The following is a 26453-nucleotide window of genomic DNA, read 5'->3' on the forward strand; positions in this document are numbered from 1 at the left end:
TGTTTTTTTTAACGAACTAGGTACCACTGTATCTCTCACAAAATAATCAACATGATGATGTCAGTCTCCAGCAGTTCACATGAACTTTCTCTGGTTATTTATTTTTACAAATGAAATGTGATATCATTATCAATGTGAATCTAATGATGAATTAACATGTTCACCTGAGTTTGCTAGAGATGGACTTATTGTCTTTCATCTTGATTGGAATAATGTTAGCTAGCTGCCATCACCCAACACAGTGTAGCCTAAGCTTTTAGCATGGATCCCCAAAACTAAACACCAATGGAGACACATGAACAATATCAACACTGCAATTTCACAATAACTTAATTAACTCCTTTGATGATAAACTTCACTTGGTTGATAACTCCACGTTACATAAAAAATGTCTGGTAAAAAAAAGTTCCACAAGAAAAACTACCATCAAGACTCGGATATGTCTGAGTTAAAAAGAGAGAAAGCACTGGCCATGGAGCACAAATATTAAAAGCATCAATGTTATTGAGAGGGAGATGGCAGTATAGAGATGCTGAGATAAATGTAGTGCAACTGGCTCATGCTGAGCTACTAAGTACAATATACAGGTCAAATACTTCAACCAACCCAGAGGTCAAAGATCACATCAGGGAAAACAAACAGTAGGGAACTGGAGGCGTTTAGTTATTCTGCACTTCGCTTTGGAAGATGTTTCAGAGATTCAGACACACACATGCAAAGGGACACATGAGATAATCAGAGTTTCAGGCTTTCCATAAAATGTGTATGATCAGACTGGGAGAAGAAGGCAACATGAAGATATGTCATTAAGCTGCATTTACACTGAAGATTATTTCACAACACTATTATGCAAACACTTGAATGAGCACATTAATCAGAGGTGGGCTTCATGGGGGCACTTCGGGGTCATGACTACAGACATTTACTGCATGTTCCTCATGGACACAGGGGTCACAAAGCACTGGTATATCTATTGTTTATACATCTGAAATTAAAGACCTACAAATTCACAGCAGCACACGATTCAATTCCACTAACATACAGAGAAATATCTACATTATTTACACAATGACTTCATCAACACAATTGATTAAATGATTTGAAATGGCTCACAGGAAGAGCATCATCCTGATCTTCAAATGTAGACAACCACGTTTCATTATCTATATGCACACAGATTGATATATTCTTGAAACAGCAGGGATGGGTGTTTGGATTTAGGAATAAGTGCTTTGAATGAAGACACAATGCTACCCCCCTGTGGCAAGATGAAGTAATACAATTAAAGAATGTCAGCCCACAGTTCAGTCACTTGGTTTACAGTGGCTTGATTTCCACATGCTTAATAGACATAGATAGATGCACATGCAGCAGAGCAGGGAAGGGTGTGTATGGTGAGTCAGAGCTCAGCTAAACTGCTGGCATTACAGGTCAACTAATGAAAATTAACCACTACAGAAAACAGTGAACTGTACTTGCAACAGTTAAAACTTAGGCAATCATGAAAAAAGTGATCTTTGCAGGCTCTGAATTAGTGTTCAATCAAGGGAAGCATTAGAGGATCAAGTCGAGTGTATTCACTTTAATGGAAGGCACTTTGGATGGTAAATGTTCCTAAGGGTTAAGTTTCTTATTACAAGAACCACGAGATGATAAATGTGTCGGCGTGAAAGTGGCAAAAATGGGATTGAAGTAGGTTGCAGTATTTCTCTAAGGAAGCATACAGAAGGGAGACAAATAAAGGAGGAAAGGGAGACTCATACTACTGTCTGTGTGATATGAAGCTACAGCTAGCAGGTAGCTTAGCACAGCTTAAAGACTTGAAGCAGGGGGAAGAAACAGACCTCACAGGTCAGCTCAAAATTCAAGTGTGAATGCAGCCAAGGTGCATGAGGAATCATTTGATACTCAGATCACATCCAGAGGTGGTCTAGACCATTTCGAGGGACCACCTACTCAACTCTGTTCTATGTAACCTGCACACCCCAGCACCTTTAAATCTCACCAATTAACACGTCATATATCATGTCTGTTTAATCCATAAAACTATTCAAGTGTGAACGTGACAGGCGTAAACAACCTCACTCCAAAATATGCAAGCTGCCTTTTTTTCCCACTTCACCTTTAGTGTGGATTAAAAGTACAAACAAAGTCTAATGCATGCTAACCTGTGAGCTTTAGCAGTGTAGCTGTGTTCAGGCTTTAGGCTCAGCTAGGCTGACAATCCTTTAGCTTCATTCATCCGACACAGACGTGAGAGTAGTATCTATCTTCTGGTTTAACTCTGGGAAAGGAAGCATACACCTGCTATGTCTTTAACAGAGGACATGGAACCTTATTGTTTCTGCTTTTTTTAAATGACAGCAATTAAGTTATGTCACCATATGTTTTCAAAGCTGTATTATTTTTTGTATTTATCCAGTTTGACTACTACAGTGTTACGGACGGTACACCATCCCAGTAGCAGATTAAAACACTATGAGCTGTGTACCCATCAGTTTGACCTGTACAATATGTGGACGTGTATGTAAAATGCAACAAGGCAGGATGATACTTAGTACAGTTTTACAACAGATGCTATTAGACTAACATGTAATAAATATGGTTACCAAGGGGACACAGTAAAACAAAGATGTCTATGCATCACACGTATCTGCCTCCATACGGAGCATGTTCAGATTATACTTTGTGATTTCACTTTATGCTTCTAGGTTTGGTGAAGCAGCTCACAGACAGAGGTTATTATTACTGCTAAAGGACCAGGATGCAGAAGATCACAACCAAGCTGGACAAACAAGTGTTTGCTACAACTATGGCACAGTTCAGGATAGAGGATTATGCTGTTTCTTGGCACTGCACCACACATATGCAACAACAGTCAAAACAACTTACTCACTATGATGAGCTGAATAGAAATGTCTCATGGGCCTATCTGTGCGCTTTCAGTCTTTGATGCAGAGACTTTGAAATGTAACCTGTTGTCCTCAAACTCACTCTGCCGCCATTTTCTCTATGTGGTCACTCAGCAACTTGTATTGTTCTGCAAATGAAGAAAACACATGTTTTTAGCTGCAGAATGATCAGTTAAATTAACATACCATCATCTTTTAAGCCGAACTTGTAAGCAAACATGTTTTATTGGCACACGCAGCAGGAGGAACAGTCATTCATTTGGTGTTATGTTTCTGAAATTGTTCCTCTGGTCTCTAACAGCTCCTGAGGGATCGTCTGGTTCTTTATCTGTCTGCTGCTTGGTGTCTGATGTTAGGCAAAAGTGGGTTTCTGGCAGACAGCTTCACAAATAGCTGCTTTGAGAATGTGTTGTGCACTGTGCATCTTGCTGAGATCTGATCACAGTGAGAGTCACCTTCACTTCACAAATAAAAGAATGGACTCAAAGTTCAACTGATTTAGTCTAAATTATCCCCTCAGTGTTTTACCTTCATTCAGGTTCCCAATGACTGCCTGCTTCTTCAGGAAGTCATTGCACAGCTTCTTACTGAGCCCAAACGCCAACATGTTGTGGGTGAATGTCCTGAGAATACGCACAAGACCAGAAACACATCAATGCAAACTCAAACACAGAACATAGAGTATGTTCCATATCAACTATTTAGACAAACTTGACTCAATAATTAGCCTATCAAAAGGAGGAGAATATGTGAACCAATAATAAATCACTGATTGATACAGTTGAATATGCAGTGCAGTACATACAGATTCATTTTAATTTGATATATACATTAATCCGTAAATTGATGTCAGTTTCAAGCATGCAGAGTGATGATTGGTTTGGGTAAGTCAATCAAAAGCAAAAATACCACTGTCACTATGCTGCAAGAGCATGACACTGCATGTGCCTCCAATCAGAGTAGGATGAGGTAATAAAAATAGCAGTATCAAGTAAGATAACAACAGCGTGTCTGTGGTGTCAATAAGTGTCCATGAGCATATTCAAAACTTAAAGCCTCCATGTGCTTTATTCCACTGTGTGAGTACACAAACAACACTGTGGCGATGTCCTCACCCCAGTTGTCCAAAGACAATGTTCTCATCGATTTTGGAGCTGTCGTCCCTCTCCTCCTGGGTCATGTGACACCACTTCTCCCTGCAGCACAGAGAGAGTCAGAGTCAGGCTTTAATTCTCGAATCTCCACTTGACCTTCAGTGTCTCTGCAGAAACAGGCCAGGGTTGGGTGTCAAAAAAGATCGCCTGTTGATGTGATGCTCACTTTTTGCAGCAACACCATAAATTTAAAGGTCCCATATATATGTAGTACAAAGATAGATGTGGTCAGTGATTATACATCAGGTCTAGGTACTATTTCATTGAAGACTAAGAAGTATCAAAGCCTCAGTTCACATCGAAATGCACACAGCCTGTATTCAGAAACTGAGCAATCAGGACCTCTGTAACTTTGTGATGTCACAACAAAGCAGTCAATGCCCCAAGTCCCATCAAGAGAGACTCAGAGCCTCCTCTCTTCTGATTGGCTGACTGACCTGTTGTTACTAGAGCTAAAGACTGAGAGGGAAGATGTAAAACTACACTGAGATGATTTTAGTTCTTAAGATAAATCCTCTGGCTCAGCACTTCAAATAAAACACTATAAAAGTCTATAATATGGGACCTTTAAAATACTGGTTACTGGGCTCTTGAACTTTTCACTCTATTATCTGCCTCGTGGGGCCATGACATCCATCCCTGTAACTGCTCATTTTTCATAAGAATGCAAAAGCGAGATTCCATTACACATAAAACAAGTAAAACAATATTACAGGACAAAGAACACATTAATCAGCCATCAGCGAAAAACAATAAAAAAACAAATGATTCATTCTCAAATTATTATCAACAGGCAAATGAAATGTGTGAATTCACACTGTGTATTAATGTTTGAATGTGTTCAATTCACCAGGGTTGTACTGTAAAATCAGGATGCTGCTGCACTCTGTACTATTTCACTACTTCATGTAAAAAAAAAAAGAAAAAAAAGCAGTCTGTATATTTCCTGAAAAACAAAAGCAAATTACTTGTGTTATCACTGATGCTAAAATCTAAAACTTTTACAAAACACAAAAGTAGTGGCTTGTGATTGGTTTAATGTTTTTGATATTACTCTGGCCAGAGGCTGACGTGCACATACTACAGGTACACATAACACACAAATACATCTGTTACATTACTGTCATGTCTTTCTTAGTAGCAATGTTTTTTCCACCAGAGACATGTTAAGATTGTGAATGTGTATTAAAAATAATGAACTATTATTTTTAACTTCTGTCTCAAGGCTTCTGTAGGTACATCTCTCCTCACTATAAAAACATTAGAGGGGCCCAGAACTGACTGAGATGTCGAAATAAATGTAATATGGGACAGGGTCACTAAAGGTGATGGAGCCATAATTACTACCTCGTACCAGAGTTTCTTTAATTTACAGGGCATTTAAGCACCAAGCAGCAACAAAAAATATCAAATATGAAATCCACCGTACATCACAGTAAAAAAAAAAAAAAAGCAGCTATGAAACCAGATATTTCCCAGCAGCAGGTGGAGACCAAACCTAAGCTAAAAAAAAAAATAATAATAATAATAAATAGAGCTACAATATACTTTACTGTGGATCATCTGTAAATATCTCAACAACACACATGGAACCACATTAGCTGTCGAGGTGTTGTCAGAAATACACATCTCCAAACATCAATATCCACCCAAAGTGATTTAATTGTATTCATGTCATGTGCCACGGATCTCTTCATATCTCTACTATCAATCCACAGTGGAAACAGAAGTGTGCATAGATACACTAGAGACTGTGAAGAGAACATGCGGATGGAGGTAGAAAACCCATCACATGCAAGAAGTGAAATGGTGTGAACATGCAGTGAGCTGTGAAGAGACAGGCTGCAGTGGCTCTGCAGAGAAATACCACCTCTGGTATTTGACATGGTCTCTTTGCACATTCAGGATGTTTACTGTCTGTGTGAAGCTTTGACTTGCCACAAAAAATCATTTCAACAGCAGCATGACAGAGCACCCAGGTGAATCACATCATGTATTAGACAACCACAACAACATGCCAGCAGAAGCAGAAATATAATTATAGGGTGGACTAAAGAAACAACGTTACATAAGCACAGAAATCCAATTAAAAGTCAAACCACGTCCAATTTATAATTCTAGGGATGTGGACAGTTTCAGCGGCTGTGATATTAAACAGATCATATCTTTTAATTTACACACAACACAGTTTCACTCCAGACTCCAGTCATCCAGTCTGGGGATTTGCCATTAGTGACTATCCTATCGCTGTTCACTTGCGCGCATCTGACAAACTGCAAATTAGACCCCAGGCGACTCCCAGACCTTGAGCCTCACCCTGAGCACCAAGCTGCTCTCACATTAACCCCCCGCCCAGCTGCACCGTCTGCTGGACTTTGATTCACTGTCTGACACTCATCAGTGCTGCTGAAGTGGATGTGGATGTGTGTTGTAGGTCATCCATCTTGGCAGCTGTGGAGTCTGGAGTATCCCGGTGGAATGGTCACAGACTTGTACCATGTTTAACTAGAATCAATTAAGAAACTGATTTATTGAGCATTAAAGCAGAAGTAAGCGGAATGTTTGTGTTAATATAAGTCTTAAATAGTTATATCTTCCGACAGCAATCACTTATAAAGAGTGTTTGGTCTGAAACACGGGTCTGTCAGTCACTCTGCTCTGCTGTAAGCCGAGGAGAAAACCTCTTGTATACTTCCTTGTATCCTACAACCTTTATCCAATGAGGAGAGAGAACGGCATAAAGGGGCGGTCCTCTCTGTGTGTGCAGCCAAGGGATGCGCGTGAATGTGGTGACGTTGGGACGAGGACCAATAGATCCATGACGAGGGCGGGGGCTGCTAACTCCATCGGCTGACAAGAAGTTAGCCAAAACGACCGGATCGCTTACTTTTGCTTTAATGAACTCAAAGTGTTCTGTCTTTAAATAAAGATGATGAAAACATGATCGTACATTGATTATAAAGCTTTACAATTAAAAAAAAATCATTATTCAATCTTCATCTATTTTGTTTTCTGCTTTTGAATTAACAGTTTAAAGTCGCTTTTTTTTATCCTGACACACTTGTTTTGCTGTTTACATCCATGTGTTTTACTGCCTTTGTTTGTAGGAATAGTGTGAAACTGACTCTGTATCTGTGTAATGGATGTGCCACCACACGTGTGCAAAGCGATGATTAAACACATACTCATTGCTCCACAGCACTTCTGGCAAGAACTCCACAGGGTAATGTAAGGAAGCTCAGGAAGCCTCCCAACATGTAACAAATCAGCTGTCAATCAGCAACACTACCAGTTATTTATGTTTTTAATTATTCTTACAGCACACTCCATGCTACCAGGGGTATGAATGATTTTCAGTTTTTGAACTGGGGTTACTGGTGGATGATTCTGAAAGCAAAAAAGCTACCTCTACCTCCAAGTATTCTATTGTCAATTATATTGACTTGGAAATAAAACTTGATACATTAATATCAAGTCTATACTCATGTGTATCACCTTCATACAGTATACAGTACATGGATTGTTATTACATGTCTTATGCATACATGTCTTACAACCCCAACCATCACTGTCACACTTGCCTGGTGTCTCTCACAGTCAAACTACAACTTTTTCTGGCTTGTTGTGTAAACACTTAAAGGGATAGTTCACCCAAAATTCAAATTCCACTCATTGTCTACTCACCCTCATGTCGACTAAGGGCTGGGAGAAGTTTCAGAGTCCTCTGTGCCTTCTCTGAGTTATGGGGGGGTCTGCGCAGCAGTATTTGTCCATATAGTGGTTGTCAATGGATACCAACCTTCTTCGTCCAAAAAGACACACCAAAAAACATCCAAATACCTCCATACTGCTCGTCTGTAATGTCCCTCTTGTATTGAAGCCCCGACATGAGAAATTGTTCCGCCGGTCAGTGCAAATTTCGACACAGGAAGAGCAGTGAACCGAGACACTGGGAGCTTCCGCTACAAACAAGCTTAAAATATAGACTTATTAAATTTTTTCGGAACAATTTCTCATGTTGGGGCTTCAATACAAGAGGGATATTACAGACGAGCAGTATGGAGGTATTTGGATGTTTTTTGGTGTGTCTTTTTGGACAAAGAAAGTTGGTATCCATTGACAACCATTATTTCAAACCTTTATTTATTCTCGAAAGGACATTGAGGTTTTACCCTCATTTGCAATGTCGTCGAGATCACAGCAACATTCAAAGCAAAACACAATGCACAGCATAGGATAAAACACAGTTACAAAAGTTAAATACAGCTGATTCATTACAAAATCTAAAAACAGTTACAGACTGTGGTAAAGAGGTTTGAGATTATATTTTTATAATGTTGATAGGATGGAGGGGCATCAATTTTAAGTGTGAGTTGAAGGTCGTTCCAGGAGGCAGGGGCATCATAGCAAAATGCAGATTTACCAAGTTCAGTTTGTACCCGGGGGACTTTAAAAGTAAGCCAGTCATTGGAGCGAGTTGAATATGAACCTTGATTTAAATCTAACAGTGTTGTAATGTATGGTGGGAGTTTTTCAGTAATGGCTTTAAAGATGAAGAGATGCCAGTGATTGTTGCGTCTTTCTGACAGGGAAGACCAATCTACTTTTGTGTACAGTTTACAATGATGAGTGCTATAACTATCGCCGGTAATGAATCTAAGAGCAGAGTGATAGACCACATCTAGAGGTGAAAGAATTGAAGGGGCAGCATTCCTATAAATAATATCACCATAGTCCAACACTGGCATAAAGACAGCTTCAACAATCCTCTTTCTGCAGATCATAGGGAAAATAGATTTATTTCTGAAAAAGAAGCCAATTTTTTGTCTAAGTTTGCTAGTGAGGTTGTCTATGTGAAATTTAAAAGTGAATTTTTCATCAAGCCAGATACCTAGATATTTAAACTCAGTGACTCTCTGAATAGTAGAGCCATTTAGCGTAGATAGGTGCAGGCGGTTATATTCTGTGTTTTTGGATCTAGTGAATAGCATGTATTTTGTTTTATTTGAATTTAATACAAGTTTAAGTTTGATGAGAGCTTTCTGCAAATGATTGAAGGAGTGTTGAAGGTTGTCCATAGCAAGCTGTACAGTGTCAGCAATACAGTAAATTATTGTATCATCTGCATACAGATGGGCTTGACAATTACTCAGAGAGGGGACAATATCATTAATATAGATAGTGAAAAGGACAGGGCCCAGAATTGAGCCCTGTGGCACCCCTTTTGTTAGCTGTAAATATTCTGACCGGGCAGCACCCATTTTTACACACTGCCATCTTCCAGACAGATAGTCACAGAACCAGTTTTGTGCCACACTATCAAGACCAATACTACCTAATTTTTGTAGAAGCAGTTGATGGTCAACCGTGTCAAAAGCTTTCGCTAAGTCAATAAAAAGGGCAGCGCAGTGCTTTCTCTTGTCTAGTGCAGTTATTATATTGTTATTAACTAAGGTGACAGCTGAAATAGTGCTGTGATTTGCTCTAAAACCAGACTGATGTGGGCTGAGAACTGAGTGGGTTGAGAGAAAAGGCAGGAGTTGGGTGTTCACTAAGGATTCCATGATCTTAGCCAAAGGAGACAACTTGGAGATTGGCCGATAGTTGTTTAACTCCTCTTTATCGCTGTCTTTATGTAAAGGTGTCACATGAGCTGTTTTCCAAACACTGGGGAAACTACCTCCAAGGATTGAAAGATTGAAAATGTGACATACATATTTTGCAATTATAGGAGAAGAGAGTTTTATAAAGAAGGAGTCTAAATTATCCTCACCAATTGAACATCTAATATTAATTTTTTGCAGTGCTTCCAGCACAGCATTCAGGGTGAAGGGTTTAAAGGAGAATTTAGGGGCCAGGTTTGTTGGACCTGCACTATCATCAACACCTAGAGGAGGCCCAGTGTAGGCTGAATCAAACATATGACCTGCTTCAACAAAATGCTCGTTAAATAATTTGCAGATCTCTTCTTGGTCTGAGACCACACAGTGATTGTGTTTGATGTGCGTAGGGAAAGAGTTTGTGATTTTGTTTTTGGTCAGATTAACTGCTTTCCAAAAATTTACCTGATTTGAGTATGAATTAGTAATGAGACCTAAGAAGTAATCTGATTTGGCTTTCCTCACTGCAGCAGTGCATTTATTTCTAAGTTGTCTGAATAGCAGCCAGTGTGAGGGGTCACCTGAGATTCTAGCCTGAGACCAGGCACGACTTCTTTCCTTAAAGCAGATATCAGTGGAATGTTTTTGTTAATATAAGTCCTAAATAGTCCTATTTTCCGTCAGCAATCACTTACATGAAGTATTTCAGCCTAAACACGAGTCTCTCCGTCACTCTGCTCTGCTGTAACCCGAGGAGAACATTTTCCTTGTGGGATACAAGTGTTATCCAATGAGGGGAGAGAACGGCATGAAGGGCTGTGTGTGCAGCCAAGGGATGCGCGTGAATGTGGTGACGTAGCACGAGGACCAATTGATGCCTGACAAGGGCGGGGGCTGCTAACTCATGGTGCGTTCAAGGAAACTCGTGCTTTGTGTTTTTCCTTCCTGTGAAGTCATACCAGTTCGATCTGGTACGAGTTCACGGGTCGGAAGTTACGAGTGGCCGTTATAGGGAACTTTCACAGACAACAGGACGGTAAAAACACGAGCTACGGGTTACCTGGAACGCTACCAAGTCATAGTTGTGACTTGAAGCTGTAACTTACGGTTTCAAAAGCCTGCCTTGAACGCAGCATTAGCCGAAACGGCCGTGCCGCTGTTATCTGCTTTAAATAGGGTTGATAAATCATGGGAAAACCATGGTGTTATTCTATCTTTAATTCTGAATTTCTTAAGCGGCGCATGCTTATCAACAATTGAGTTGAAAGTTTTTATGAAAAAGTCAAGTGCCATTATAGAGTCTGAGATTTCCATTATAAGGTATAGATCACTATGTTGAAGATCATTAAGAAAAGACTGAGAATCAAAGTGTCTAAAATTTCTTTTAGTAATCGAGTGGGATTTTGTTTTAGTTAGACGTGTGCTTCTCACACAAGCAACTGGACAGTGATCACTAATACCGAGTTCAAAAACACCACAGGCTGTAATTTTGTCAGGCTTGTTGGAAAATAAAAGGTCTATCAAAGTAGACTTAGAATAATCTTTCAGGTTTGGCCTGGTGGGATCTGTTATCAACTGAGATAGATTAAGATTATTGCTGACCTCTTTGAGGTACTCAGATGAATCACTGAGCCAGTTTAAATTGAAATCGCCCGTGACAATAAGTTCCCCATCAGAGTATTTTGAGATCAGGCTTGCAAGGGCATCAATGGAATTTTGATCAGCAGATGGTGGTCTGTAGATCACTATTACTGTCAATGAGGAAGGCCCTATCTGAACTTTCACAGCAAGAAATTCATAACATTTTGGACTAGACATAGCATCTAAGATAGAAGCAGAAAAATCTGATTTAATATACATTATCACTCCACCTCCTCTTCCAACCCTATCCACTCTATATAAGTTGTAGCCCTTTATGGCAATATCTGTGTCACTAATATGTTTTGTAAGCCATGATTCACTTAACACCAATATATCAGGATCAGTTTGAAGAAGTAATACATTAATATAATCCAGTTTCTGAGGCAAACTTCTAATGTTTAAATGAATTATTCCCATGCCATTTCTATTCTTGAAAGTGGCTGGGTTGAGTGGGAAAGGTGTAGTTGGAATGGATGGGTTCTTGATTTTGAGGGAAGAGGGAGGTAGTGAACGCAGGAGATATGTATGCGCCCCATGTTGGTGACTTTGAGCAAGACAACGTTTGTGTGAAATAATGACAGGAATGGCGAAGGGTGGATTGCCTGATGTAGGAACAGTAGAAGGGGCAATTTTAATTGGAACTAGAAAAAGCATTTCCAAGAATGGAAATGGTGTGACTGCTGATAGCAACTGAACGCTGTTGCAGAATTAGCAAATAGTGCAAGCAGTGATCACCATACAAATGTTTGACCAAGGTCGGAATCGAACCCACAACCTCATGGTCACTAGACTTTCACTCTGCCTCTAGGCCACAGTGCACACACAGTTGCAGAGACTGTTGTCTGTTAATGATCTGCACACTGTCAACATCAAGAAAGCTTGAGAGTCAAGCTTGAATGACTTAGAATGAAAATTTCTGTGAATTTCAGGCTGAGAGCAGCAGTTTCAACATGAAGCAAGTTATCAGAAGTCAACAGAGGACGACTGGGAAAATAATTCACTATAATTGTTGTTGAGGCAAGATTTGAACCAGCAACCTTCAGGTCTCCAGACCAGCAAGCTAACCACTAGGCTACAGACAGAGACAGTATGTGAGGGGTAAAGAAAACCTTTGATAAGAGGATCACTGGCTTCTGCTTAAAAAAAAAAGTAAGGAATCGAACCCATGACCTCATGATCAATAAACCTTTACTCTGCCACTTCGCCACAGAGAGCACAGACATAAGCATGTTGCCATTGTAATGTGATGATGTGCTGCAAACGGTGGCAGAAGCAATTAATGCGTCTCTTAACAAACACCTGTAACCAACTGGACTACAGACAGAGTTGTGGAGAACTCTCAGCATTGGGCTGAATGAGAGCAGAGAGCTCCCTGGCTGCATTTAAAAAATATTTTAAATTATTATCTAAGTCTCTTTGCATTTTTGACCAGAATTTTAGCCAGAAGACAAGTGTGGCTACAAAACTGGAGAAAATAATTTGTCTAGGGTTTAATTTGCAGAAAAAGTTAAATATTTTAAAAAATATAAATAGTTAAAAAGAGAAAAGTAATGCCGATAAAGTTCAAAAAAAGCTGCACGTTTTGATATATGAATTGTTGAAATAGCACAACACCTAACACACTAACCATATGGCCACAGAGAACCTGAGTTACAATGAGCTTTATACTATGAGGAATCAAAGACTGTCCAATGACAGCTGAATAATTGGAATCAAAAGTCAAGCAATGATGTGAAATGACTGAGGCAGGAATCGAACCCATGACCATATGATCACTAAACCTTTACTCTGCCACTCGGCTACAGAGAGCACACTGCTTTCAAGACTGTTGTCATTCATTGTAATGTGATGATGTGCTGCAAACTGGTATGAGTAATCAAGGAGATAACAAACACCTGTAACCAATTGAAGGCGGGGGAGGAGAGCAGAATTCAACATAACATAACAAGAGTTCTTCCCTTGGATTCGAACCAGTAACCTTAGGGTTGGCAAGCATCCACCCTAACCCCTACACTACAGTGGAGTTATGAAGAAGAGAGGTTGAGACTTTGATGAATGTGAGATTTTTCAATGATGTTTAAAATAAAGAGTAATTAGTATAAATTAGCCACACCAAGTAAGAAGAGGACTTTTTTGTGACCTGTGACTATTTTTTGGTGAATTAAAATGAATTAAAAAGCACTTAACGGCAAGTTACAAAGTTGAGCTCCTTCTCCTGCTGATGTGAAAAAAATGCATTGAGCTGAATGGGAGCAGAGAGCTCCCTGGCTGCATTTAAAAAATATTTTAAATTATTATCTAAGTCTCTTTGCATTTTTGACCAGAATTTTAGCCAGAAGACAAGTGTGGCTACAAAACTGGAGAAAATAATTTGTCTAGAGTTTAATTTGTGGCCGTGCTGACAGTTTAGCCAGAAAAACTCTAGAATGTTTTTTTGCCTCTATCCACTCTGACACCACTCTGGCTCTGCTCGTTAGACGCAACACACACACATTATAAAGCTGAAAAAAATCAGAAAAAGTTAAATATTTGAAAAAGTATAAATAGTTAAAAAGAGAAAAGTAATGCCGATAAAGTTCAAAAAAAGCTGCACGTTTTGATATATGAATTGTTGAAATAGCACAAAGTATGAAGGACTAGAAGAAGACCGTAAAAAGGCGGAAGAAAATGGCCAAACAGAAGAACAATAGTGTGACTGCTTCAGCAGTCACACTAATTAAGTTAAATGAGTTGCTATGATTTGCAAACAGAGCCTGTGAACGATAAGGTCTAGTTGTCACTCTTACTGGGATGTTCTTGGGTGTAATGAGGCTGTTGCACAGGTAGGGGGAGCTAGACTGGGTTACAGCTAGTGGAAGTGCACTGTACCTATTGCACAGGTAGGGGGAGCTAGACTGGGTTACAGCTAGTCAAGGGTCACTGTGGTCACATGAGCGGAGGGTCAGCTCAATGTTCGAAGCTAGGAGGCGGGAACCTTCTAGGTTTGGGTGTAAGCCATCACTTCGAAAAAGTTGAGGTCTGTTTGAAAATGTAGTGAAGTTGTCCACGAAAGGGATGCTTTTACGCATACAGATGCCCTTCAACCAGGTGTGGAGCTGACGGAGACGACTGTATTTCTCATCGCCGTAGCGGGGAGAGGGCAGCGGACCGGAAATAATAAGCTGCTTTCCGGTGTCCAGCAGCGTATCCACAAGGTGTATGAAATCCTCTTTGAGGGCCTCTGAACGCCGGGTCTTAATGTCATTTACACCTGCCTCAAGAACCAGGGCAGAGGCGGACCTGTACTGGGCACTTAGGTGCAAAGCAGCTGTTTCGATGTTGTTTACTGAGGCACCTGGATGACAGAAAGTCCTGCTGTTACGCACCGCCACATGCCTGACCAGCGATGTGCCGATCACCAGCAGAGACGGGGAGCGCTGCACCTGGGAGTGGGGATGCACAGAAGACCTCCGTGGGGAATTGTGGGGATGTGGATATGATGGTGGCGATCCTTGTGATGTTATCTGCTGTGGTGGCCGGGAGACGGTAAGGGACGAGCGGTGTGACGAGCCGCGGGACTTAGGAGCAGGAGTAAACGCAGGCTGGGATCGCCTGCAAGTCCTACTGCGGGGAAAACGCACAGGTGCAGATGGTGTAGAGACCTGTGGCCTGTCATCCAGGAGGGGGAAGTCAATTATGCTGAGAACATCATATTTATTGTTAAGTTGGATGTTAAAGTGGGGGGGTGCAGGTGCATGGGAGGGGGGGCTGCTTCTCCCTTTTTTGGCGCCCACACGAACCCAATGCTCCGGATGAAGAGGTGTGGAGCTCACAGCGGCTTTTGGCTTCGCTCCGAGCCGTGCCCAGGTGTCATCGGGAGCGGCGGCCGGCGGAGGGGCGACAGTAGCCGAATGGCGAGCGATGTCACCGGGCTCATCCAGCGACGCAGCTCCGACCCTGCTGATAGCAGGGGATCGGGAGATGGACTCGGACATCTGGAAATCGGGTTGTGCAGGGCCGAAGGTGATGGTATCCATAAAGTTCTCCGCCGCCTGGATCTGGTACAGATTGGATATCCTTTTCTCTAGCTCGGCTATCTTGTCGGTCAGGCGGACACAGCTGGAGCAACCGGACTGGGACTGGGAGGTAAGTGGAGCCATTTCTGTACGGTGATGAAAGCTGGGGAGAGAAACAGCTGTGGCCAGTAAAGGTGTCTTGGGAAATTGAATTGTTGTTGTTGTTGATGATGATGTTGTTGTTATTGTAACAGCACAAAGCGAAACTTACACGCCGGGCTCCACAACGGGAGCCACTGCGTAGAAATCACTCAGTAGATGTTAGGTTTGTCAGAACCAAAACAAAACAAAACTTACCGACACAGGTCCAGAGACTGGACCTGCTGCGGTGAATGAGCGTCCGGTAAGCTGGGCCGGTTTCAGCGGTTTCCTGCCAGTAGTCGCTTTTTGCTGCTGGGTTAAAACAGCCTGAGCCTCTCACTTCAATGTCGGTCAGAGAGCAAATAATGTGTTGGAGTGACCTCAGATGAGGGCCGAAATATCCACGGGGGGTTCCTCCATAAGGAGGTGGGCAACCCAGCCCATTTAGTGCAGAGAAAAAACGAAAAAGAGGGTCAAAAAGCTAAGAGCCGGCAATCTGTCAATGGCGGCTCGGGTCGGTGGCACTGACGACTTGAATTGCAGCAATCAGCCCGTCTGATTACTAAAAGAGGTAACCCGTAAAGGAGTGGAGTGATTAAAAGACAGGATTTGTGCATGAGGGTGATTAAAAACCCATAGGAATTTGATTAAAAAGCAGTTTAAAAAGAGTTAAGATGATGGAACTCCAGCAGACTACCTCAAACGCCACGCATGCGCAGATGAGCGGACATGGACAAATACTGTATGGACAAATACTGCTGCGCGGACCCCCCCGTAACTCAGAGAAGGGACGGAGGACTCTGAAAATTCTCACAGCTCTTAGTTGACATGAGGGTGAGTAGATAATGAGTGAAATTTGAATTTTGGGTGAACTATCCCTTTAACAGTCTTCATGTGTATCCAAATATCTGACGCTGTTTACACACCATAAATAACTACACACACACACACACACACACACACACACACACACACACACACACACACACACACACACACACAACTGTCTCCTCAGCACAGACATCAGCAGCTACTGTTTCTAAAAGATCTGTGGTGTAAAACTGCACAGACTCTGCCCGCCTGCTCCTGTCTGCCTCTCTCAGTTTGACTGCGCTCTTTCTTTTTGGTTTTTAGGGCAGCGGACAAATAGAAGGACAGACCTCTCGTCTTTCTCTTCATCCTGCGTTCCCCTGCCCGGCAGCAAGGCACAAAGAGACAAAGTCAACATGCAGAAAAGGTAGAACAACAACAGCTCAGAGAAGAAGAGAAAAGAGGAAAAGAGAAGGTGTGGGGCATCAGGAGACTGAACAGCACTGAGATCTGTCTTTGCTGAAGCAGAACATCCGCACAGGACCTTCAACCTTAGTTTATATTTCAATCAACAGTTACAGTGACACACAAAGAGAAACAGCGCACTTAGGTTTTAAACTTTATAATATATCACATTAATAAATAGTTAACTGTTTCAAGTATCTGTCCAGATTTTGCATCCGCACTCACCTCGTAGTTGGTGACCGTTTCTTCCGCTCACAATGGACGGCATCAAAAAAAGCAGCGTTCCAAAATCTCAGCGTGTGCCTGACAGAGAGAACAGAGAAGTTTATGTCTCCACTACTTCACTATGTCACAGGAGATGAGGCTGCAAAGAAAATGTCTCAATTTCTCTTGCAGGACAGAAACAAGATGACATATGGCAATTTTTGCCATTTAGTTGTATACAAGAATCTACGGTGGCCTGATGGGGTCAGCAGCCCCTAGAGGTAAGAAAGAAAAAAAAGATTAAGAAAGATTTTTATTATTGTAAAGGTTTTCAATCTACCCCTTCAGAATAATATGCTTCTTTACTGTTGATCCGTCTCTTCTTTTTAACAATGAATCAATTCACAATTAGTCATTTATCAGTACATGCCTGCTATGTCCAACTCTAAAGCTACAGTATAGGGGGAGGTCTAAACTGCACCTACACATACCAACTACACAGCTACAATCATGAATATTTATCTATTAACAGTGGCTTACTTGTGATAAACCTTTACTTTCATCTGTACAGAATGGTTTTCCCTTTCAACTTTTGGGCTGATTATTTTGACTAGGAACTCTCTCCACTCTCTTATGGACCCTCTTCCTGCGGCAGGAAGTTGTTTTTAATCAAAAAAGCTGTAAGAGCCAGCTCTGCACTTCCTGTCCAGTACCAAACAACAGTCAAAGTCACAGCAGCACCTTGTCACTGCTGCATTCGGCTTCTCTTAACACTGTTTGTGTGATTTGACGTGGCAGCTGGTGAACACAGTGGAGCCATCAGCGGCTAAAAACCTAGCAACCTGAAATGTTTTGGGGGTTTTACTAACTGTTGGGAATTCAGCGACTGTTGAGCCCGTAGGTTGTTCTTATGACCCATAATTAGGTTTTGTTGCTAGGTGAGAGGTGTGATGGCATAGGGCAAAGAGAGAAAGCAGGAGGTGTTGGTAGAAAGAGAGGTCGGCAATGTGACACAGCAATTTATGTTGTGCATTTGACAAAATTTAACCCCAATGTTATTATGGTAACCACGACGACAAAGATGGTCTAATATTGAGGAAGCACTTATTTTTAGTTTTAGTTTTTGTGCCTAAATCTAACCAAGCCAAGAAGGATGAAGTAAATGAAGATTTGGTACCTGCAGCTATAGTGGCACTAGATTCATAAAAATGACCTGTGGTTGTTCAAACTGACAAGAGCTGCAGTCGTGGATGAAAGATAAAGACACAAATCTTTCAATGCCACTCTTCAAACGTATTGAATACTCAAAAGGCAGGTTCTGATATAAAGTTGACTTTATTTTAATATTGTCTTTTGCACTGTTAAAGGGATAGTTCACCCAAAATTGAAATTTCTTATCTACTCACCCTCATGTGGACTAAGGGCTGGGAGAAGTGCCAGAGTCCTCCGTGGCTTCTCTGAGTTACAGGGGGTCTCTGCGTACATGTCAGTATAACGGTTACAAATGGATACCAACTGTCTTCGTAACAAAAAGACACACCAAAAAACATCCAAATACCTCCATGCTGCTCGTATGTAATGTCCGTCTTGTTCTGAAGCCCCGAAATGCGAAATTGTTCCGAAAAAAATTAAATAAGTCTATTTTTCAAGCTTGTTGGTAGCGGAAACTTCTCCCAGCCCTTAGTCCACATGAGGGTGAGTAGATAATGAGTGAAATTTCAATTACTATCCCTTTAACACACTCAGGAACAATATCTCAATGACTTACCAGATGGGCTGCTGCTTCAGGTGAGTGTACAGGTAAACCTTCTCCCCTTTCTTTTCCTCTGGAGCCTCAGTCACTGTGCAGGAAGAGAAAACATGGCTCACTGGTCACAAATCAGTGGATTTCTAAATCACAGCTGATAAACAACAGTTAAGTGAAGAAGGAGACTGATTTTCTGTCGCACGCTTATTAAGAGGACGCTACCTGGTGATTTGGGCTTTGTCTCACCTGGATTTTCCCCTTGTCTAAGAAGAAGAGAAAGGGAGGAAGGGTAAGGAATTCAAAATCATGTCAGACCATGTGAATGAGAAGAAGTGAACTGAGTGTTTGCTCACTCGGGCTTGGCAGCCATAGAACTCCTGAGCTTGCTCTCTAGGCCTCCAAAGAAGCCTTTGACATCAGGCTTAGGTGTAGTTTTAAGGAGGCGCTCGGCAGCATCCTTTTTCCCAGTCAGCCAGGAGTTGGCCTTGTCGAGGTACGAGTCCAGACCAGCTGGAGGTCCGCCACGATCCAGCAGCTCTGACGGAGACAGCTGACACTTCCCTGATAGAAGAAGAGCAGAACGTTCAAAATGATGATTTCTACTTGTTAAGGGATTTGATGAGATGTTGTTTTATTTGTCTGCGTAGGTTCTCAGTCACCCATTAGGTGATAAAGTTGAAGGCAATTGGACATCTTTTTTAGTTCTTGAAGACGTTTCACCTTTCATCCAAAAGGTTTCTTCCGTTCTGTGGGACTCCCACAGATCCAGAATAGTGAAGTCACTCATCATGTGAGTTGACTCAAGGTGTGAGAGGGAGTTCAACCGCCTAAGAGGGGCTCTAAAGATTGCATTATAGGTGGCTGATAACTGGTGTTGAAAGGTGTTAGACATTACAGACAAGAAGGGACACTCTTTTGCGGATGCTAATGTCCATGTTATGGAAAGCGTTAGGGTTGGAGTTGCCTGGAACTTCCACATAGTTTTTTAGAACTGAAGAAGCATTTTGGATGAGAGGTGAAATGTCTTCAAGAAGTTTCTGTCGTCGGCAGCATCACAGCCTGGTCCAGGTAAGAGTTTACAACACATCACCTCACAGGATTTATCCAAAGCCAAATGTTAAGGGCTCTGAAGCCAGGATAATCTCACAGGTGAGACACCATGAGGTGTTTCGAAAAATGAGGCCTGTCTGACATTTGATGGAGCAATTAGCTTCACCTGCTCCAGCTGTGAGTCATTGGGCTGGAAATGAAAACAATAATTAGCACCGCCAGCTTCAGACGGATCCATCCAGGAGTGTTGCTTTGCTGTTTGAATCATACAAGGATGCTTTTTACAGTCACTGGTGAATAAAGGTGTGTGCTGCTGGTTTATTTCTAGATAAACACATTACAGCAGGGCTGGCTGCAGACACATGCTGTTGCACACTGGCTGGCTAATCAAGAAAAGCTTCCTGCCGTACCAGCACATCCTTCATGCAACCACACAATGCCACTGCATATGTCTTTGTGGTGTTGCTGCAAGACAAACCACAGTGCCAACCTGTGCTGGTGAATCAGCACCGAGGAGTGATCTCCACCTAAACATGCACAGTTGTTTCTTCATCTGTACGATTCTTGTATTTTGTAATACTGGGCTAAGTTCACAGCAGCAGCTCACTGTGTGTATGCAAACTGGTTTGACAGGGAACACCACTGACACAGAAAGTGAAAATGTGTAGAAAGGCTGAATTAGACTTTACCAATGTAGTAGTACGTGAAGCACATCGTCATTAGGTTTTTGGCTGGGCTGTAGTCATCCATCTGGTAACATCTGTAAACACAGCAAGTTCTTAAATAATGAGCCTTTCATCACCTTGCTGCAACAGCTGATGTCATTTACTGGAGCTACTTGACTCAAAAGGAGAAGTGGATGCTGTTACACAATTTGTTGTGTTAACAAACCCATGAAAAGGGTTGATACTACCAATCAGTTGTCTGTGTAAAAAAGCCACACTGGTTCAGTGCTGTAGTTTATTCCGATCCCTGCTGCTGGAAACACACAATAAAGGGTAAATGTGTGTTAATCTGCTACTAAAGACAGTGCCCCTAAAATCCTCTACCTCCAGTCTGATTAATATTTACCAGTATCTAGCAAGCCCAACTCATTAGAGAGCCTTTACTTTAAAAATGATGCTTACTTTACTTTTCACAGTATGTTTTGGAACCTTGCCCTCAAGACTTGTTTCCTCTCTGGGAAAAAACTGAAAATATTGAAACACATTTTTGCTTTTTATGGGAACTGCTAACAAACACAAACAGATTATCCCACACACGTATCCTTAACAGTCACATAGGTTAAGATCATTACAGCGTGTTGGTCTCAAACCAAGTCAATCACATGTGGACTCACTCGAACAGGACAACTGCAAAAGACTGCACCAGTCTGTAGAAGGTGGGTTCACTCACACATTTGGAGTGGCAGCGCTGTGAACACAGTACAACACAGTGCAATACACACACAGTTACAAGCTTGATCAGAATTATACAAATGAAATAAACCCTACTGAGGACTCCAGCAATAATCTTAACTGATTTCCTACATTAGTTATAAGATGTCTCTCTCAAAAATACTATTTCTGAACACTGTGCTCCTGAGGTCATTTTCCTCAACATTCATTCACGCATAATGTCTGAACAGTTATCATCCCATTATTTCCCCATATTCACCTGTGCACTGACGTATTTGGCGAACCACTCCCTGCCTTTGCCAGTCTCTCCGCTGCACAGCTCTCCAAAGCGAGCCTTCTCTTCCTGGTCAAAGTCCTCCCTGTGAAAACATGGTGTGACATACACATCTTGTAAATGCTTTGTTTGCTTAATAATTGCGTTTATTTCACAATTCAGAAAATGACTGTGCTCCACTAAGAACATTACACGAAATGTCAGTCTCTAACAATTCAACTGAACACGTTCAGAGGGCTGAGGCTCGGGTTGTCATCAGGAGACAGCAGACATGGAGGTTTCATGATGATTTTTTTAAGACCAGATGGATTATGACACTAAAGAGCAGGTCACTGTCGATTTACCACCTCTAGACCTGGACAAAGAGCTCAGAGACCAGAAAATAGAGACAGAGAGATCCAGCACCCAGCAGGCTCTCTGCAGGGAAAATGCCAAGAAAAACTTGAAGAAATACGTGTGAAATTAAATATTAAGTTGCCCTGATATTTAGACATGCCCTTTTAACATTTCACCAAACTGACACTTGATCTGTTGTCAAATATTCATGTGTCAGTCAGCCCAGTGCGCTGTCCCCAACAGGCCTGTGGTGGTGAGACTCTGACAGGCTGAATCTGCAGTCACTGCGGGTGACAGAACTGGAGCAGTGTTGATCTGAATTGATCTGAAGTGAAAACACAGCCCAGAGCAAACACCAGTCCCGAAAAGTCAGAAAAAAAAAAGCAAAACTGCTGACAAACAACAACTGGCAGAAAGGTTTATAGAGGGACTGCTGGCACGAACAAGTCAACAGGAAAGTGTAAAGAAACAGTGGGTAGGCTACTGTTGTGTGCTGAAAAACCACCATCAAGGTTATTGTTGCCAGAGTTCAAAAAGTGGGTTGACAGGAACACTGTTGAGCTCTCTGACTCTGGACTATCTCTATACTGCATGATTCTCTGCTGGTTTGTAGAAACACCATGTTAGGAAATGACACAGGGTCAGTACCGGTTCACCCAATACGCACACTACGCACGTTGCGTAGGGCCCCGCAAACTGATAGAGGCCCCGCGGGAAAAAAAAAAAACAAGACTACGTGACCGTCCGTCGCGCAGGTGTGCCAGATTCCCAGCGCATACAGCCTGATCCAGCCTAGCAAGACAGCGTTAAAAACGTCACGATGAAGCGGAGTTATCCCTCGGGGAATGAAAAAAGGAGGAAGCAACAGCATGACAATGACCTGCAGGAACAGCAGTCAGGTAACGCTCCTCTCCGGGTGGGAGAGTGGGAGGGACTAGTCCGTGTTTGACCTGCATTAACAGGGCGCTGAGCCCTGGGTGAACCCCGGTCTCTGTGTGCGTCTTGCTGGCTTCTATAATTTTATTTGTAGTGTAGTTACAACTGCACTCATACAAAATGGAAAGTAATGGATAAATATTGACTAAGATTGAATTTTGTTTGCCTGGATAGCTAAATTGTCAACTATTATGACAATGGTAATAATATATAATAAATAATAATTTAAATAATTACCTACATTTTTTTAAACCTACATTTGAAGTAAATGAAAGTAGAGTGCAGCCAATTTTATGGAGCTGAATTAATAGGAGCCGTATCTATATTTTACTTTTATTTAATGGTGAGTTATTACAAACATTAACATGTTTACATGCCCAACATTTAAGACTGTATGATTGTTTGTTCACACATAATTTGATTTGTTCTGAATTTATTCTTAGTTAGACCAACAGTGCAATAGCCTATGTTTAAAGGGGGGATGCGCGGAAGCACTGGGTGTCAGGTGCGACTGTTGAAAACGTTTGGAGTTCAGTTAGGAGGGCCCCTTAGCAAAATTTTGCCTAGGGCCCCATGGAGGTCTGAACCGGCTCTGCACAGGGTTTCCGCTACATGTAATTGATCGTGGCGCACCGCCACGGCAAAATAAAAGCCGCCACACCTTCAGAATGATGATTTATTTTTATTTTTTATTTTATGTAAAGCAGGGTTTCCACAACCAGTTACCATTAGGTAGCGACTTTGCACCCCTTTCCACTACACAGTTACAACTTTCGACTCATGCTTTTCAATCACAGCTGAGTTCTTTATTTCCTCCTCATTAAAAACGAAACCAGCGCATCCAGCGTTATACCATTAATTAACGACTCTGTGGCGGCTGGGGGACAAGCGCTTCGCCCCTCAGCTCTGTGTGTGTTCATCTGTCGCGCTCTGTTTCAATAATTAAATAGGCTACAAACGTACACACATTGGCCTCACGTGTTTGTCATTCGCTGTGTTTTATTTTGAAAATTGACCAGATTCTCTCGTGTTTCTTTGTGTGACTTCCTGCCAAGATTGACACGATGGCTCGCGGCTCGTGCACAAAATAGACCAAACGCCGAAATGATCGCTGCAGGGCGCTAGGCGGCCGCGGAGGATTGGACGCCGAAATGAAAATGCCCCCGCATCTCGGCGCCCTGCCAGTGGAAGCAAGTTTTTTGTGCTCGTAATAAGGAAAAAAACTTGCTCCACTATCAGATTTTTCTACTTATTTCAAGTGAAAATATGCTTGAAAGAAGTAAAAAGTGTCTTAAAAAAAATGACATTTTGACTAGAAATAAGACAAATATTCTTGGTAAGATATTTGAGTTTTTGCAGTGTAATGGTTGATCTGGCACAGGTTTATGTGTAACTTACAGCAGAGATGAGAAAATGCACTTCTATCCACAATCCCTAATTTCTCATTGTCAAGAGTGTTGCCAGTGCCAAGGTCTGTAAACTGTTTCACTTTATGAACTCATGTACTGGTTATTGTCTGTTCTCTGTAAGGTAAATGACATGCCAGAAATAGTGATAGGTGTAGTCATCATCATCCAAAGCCACGAAGGTCAACAAGGGATAAAGTGACCAATCTAGAGTTTTAGAAAATATGAACTATTTGTGTTCATTTTCATCATAATTGCTCACTGTGACCCTTGACTCCCAAAATCTAATCAGTTCATCACTGAGGATGGATGTACAGATGTACCGATGGACATACTGGAAAACTTAGAAACAAAAACATTGGGCCTCATTCACGAACCGTTCTTAGGAACAAATTTGTTCTTAAATCCTACTTACGAAGTTTTTACGAAGATTGTGGCATTCATGAATGTTTTCTTATCCAGAATTTGTTCTTAACTAAGAACAAAATCTACGAACAGTCAGGAGTATACTTACGCACTTTTAGGTGCTGAGACTTCTGCAAAAATAACCGATTATAGCGTTTTCTTTTGTTCTGCAGTTGTATGATATTATATGATTTGAATAAGAATTATTTTCTTATCTTTTATGATGTTTTTAATAATCATATATATTAATAATAATAATTGACAAATCATTGCAGTCTCTTAAAAAACATTATAGACACTTAATTCATATCAGTTGTTTTTTTTCTCTTTTTTTTTGGGGGGGGGGCATACAGCTGCCGATATGATTTTTTTCCCCCTAATTGCGGGCTGCAACAGTGCACACTACACACAACTGTTTTTTTTTCATAGGTGATAATATGATGATATTTATGATGGCACACGAGAGAGTGTGGTCTCTGATAACAACCGAAGAGCTGCATCCACTGCTGACGCTACTAAATATTGCCTAAATATAAATATAAAAATATAAACTAAATATAAGCCTTTGTTTGTTTCTTTGTTTCATTCCTGCTGCAGTAGCGCCACTTCACTACTTAAATTCTTTTTACGTTTGGAGTCTGGTGCTCCCTCCCAGATTTTCATTTGAGCATTTCAACTTTCTTTCTCACTTCACCTTCTCTGCTCAGTGCCTGTGGGTGCTGTGTGCACACGGCCCTGCAGTCTCATGCCCTTTTACGGGCATTGATGGGGACCTATGCTAATCCTATGTTAATTAGACTCACCTGGCACACGCCCTCAACTTACGAGGAGATGGCATTCATCAAGTAGGAACACAGCTGCGAACAATTCTGAGGCTTACGAACGCGTTGATGAATCTGACGTAGGGTTTTCTTAAGGAACCTCTTAAGAACAACTTAAGAAAGAATCTAAGAAGGTTCTTAAGAAGATATTGGTGAATGAGGCCCATTGTTCCTTACTTTCCATGAAACACCTTCTCCACATAAGCCTTCATGAACCGCCTCCTCTCCACCGTCTCAGCGTCAGCGTCTTCCTCCCGACTATGAGCGGACGAAGACGATGACCTCCTCAGCTCCCACATGTGAGAGGACGGGTCCATATCGTTGTCGCTGTCGGCTGACTCTGTAGCGTCACTTTCATCCCCTCCTTCCTGGTGGTGGTGGTGGTGATGGTGGTGGTGAGAGTTGGCCTTGGATGGGGCCATGGGCTCTGGCAGTAAGGGCTGCTGGTGAACTCCCATGGAAGATGTCGGCTCTGGGGAGAAAATGTCTGTGTGGCCTTCATGTTGGCCTGCGTCTACACTGAGAGTTGTGGCCTCTGAGGGCAGGTCAAAGTCTATCAGGTTTTGCACTGCTACGCCCTCCATATTGGAAACAAGTCCCTTTTTTTATAGCTCTGCAGCAGCGTTGGTAGAAGGAGCTATTCTGTGCTCTGCAGGAGCATGGGGGCGGCCGCAGATGAAGGAGCTAGCAGGATGTTTCAACCAGGGTCAGTCTTTACTGGGTTTGGACCTTGCAGGACCTCCCACCCCTGTGGGTGCTGGCTCAGGTGAAACCACAAACCCAATGCATCTGTGGAGACAGGAAGGAGAGAGTCAGCAGTGATCACCTATTACATAACAGATCCACATGGCAGTGAGGACATCTACAGCTATGCTAGTGCTAGCACTGCTGCGCTTCGACCTAATCCTAGCTAACATCACCATGCTACCATGGTCATAACAACATTAAAGGAGACATATTATGCCCCTTTTCCACAAATTAAAATAGTTCCCAGGTGTCTTAAAGACATGTCTGTGACATGCTTCAGTCAAAATACCCCAAGGATCAAACATCACAGCTCTCTGTTCATCTGTTCCAAACAGCTCTGTTCAGAACGGCTGGTTTCAGTGCCTGTCCCTTTAAATCCCCCGCCCCTTTTACCGGTACCGCTACTCACAGG

At 41.9% G+C, this 26453-nt stretch overlaps 1 protein-coding gene across 3 annotated transcripts; it reads right to left on the reverse strand.

The window, feature by feature from the left end:
• On the reverse strand, nucleotides 1–26083 carry kiaa0513 (KIAA0513 ortholog). Of its 3 annotated transcripts, XR_015035966.1 has the most exons (13): nucleotides 25472–26083; nucleotides 21376–21475; nucleotides 21059–21132; nucleotides 20409–20479; nucleotides 19023–19230; nucleotides 18892–18932; nucleotides 18691–18763; nucleotides 16944–17021; nucleotides 16604–16633; nucleotides 4028–4108; nucleotides 3441–3535; nucleotides 1950–3040; nucleotides 1–1801 (listed from the first exon to the last, which is right to left on the reverse strand). XR_015035966.1 is itself a non-coding variant. In XM_085778337.1 (12 exons), exons 1-12 carry the CDS (start codon nucleotides 25876–25878, stop codon nucleotides 2991–2993), a joined length of 1308 nt encoding a protein of 435 aa, XP_085634463.1. In that variant the 5' UTR covers nucleotides 25879–26083; the 3' UTR covers nucleotides 1–2990. The 3 variants fall into 3 exon arrangements, 2 of the variants coding, with proteins under 2 accessions (XP_085634463.1, XP_085634464.1); XM_085778337.1 differs by having other exon boundaries at nucleotides 1–3040; XM_085778338.1 differs by lacking the exon at nucleotides 16604–16633 and having other exon boundaries at nucleotides 1–3040.
• Nucleotides 26084–26453: the final 370 nt, after the last annotated feature.

This window comes from Trachurus japonicus, chromosome 6, assembly GCF_045865225.1.
Source record: "Trachurus japonicus isolate A0001 chromosome 6, Traja_1.0".
Taxonomy (NCBI): domain Eukaryota; kingdom Metazoa; phylum Chordata; class Actinopteri; order Carangiformes; family Carangidae; genus Trachurus; species Trachurus japonicus.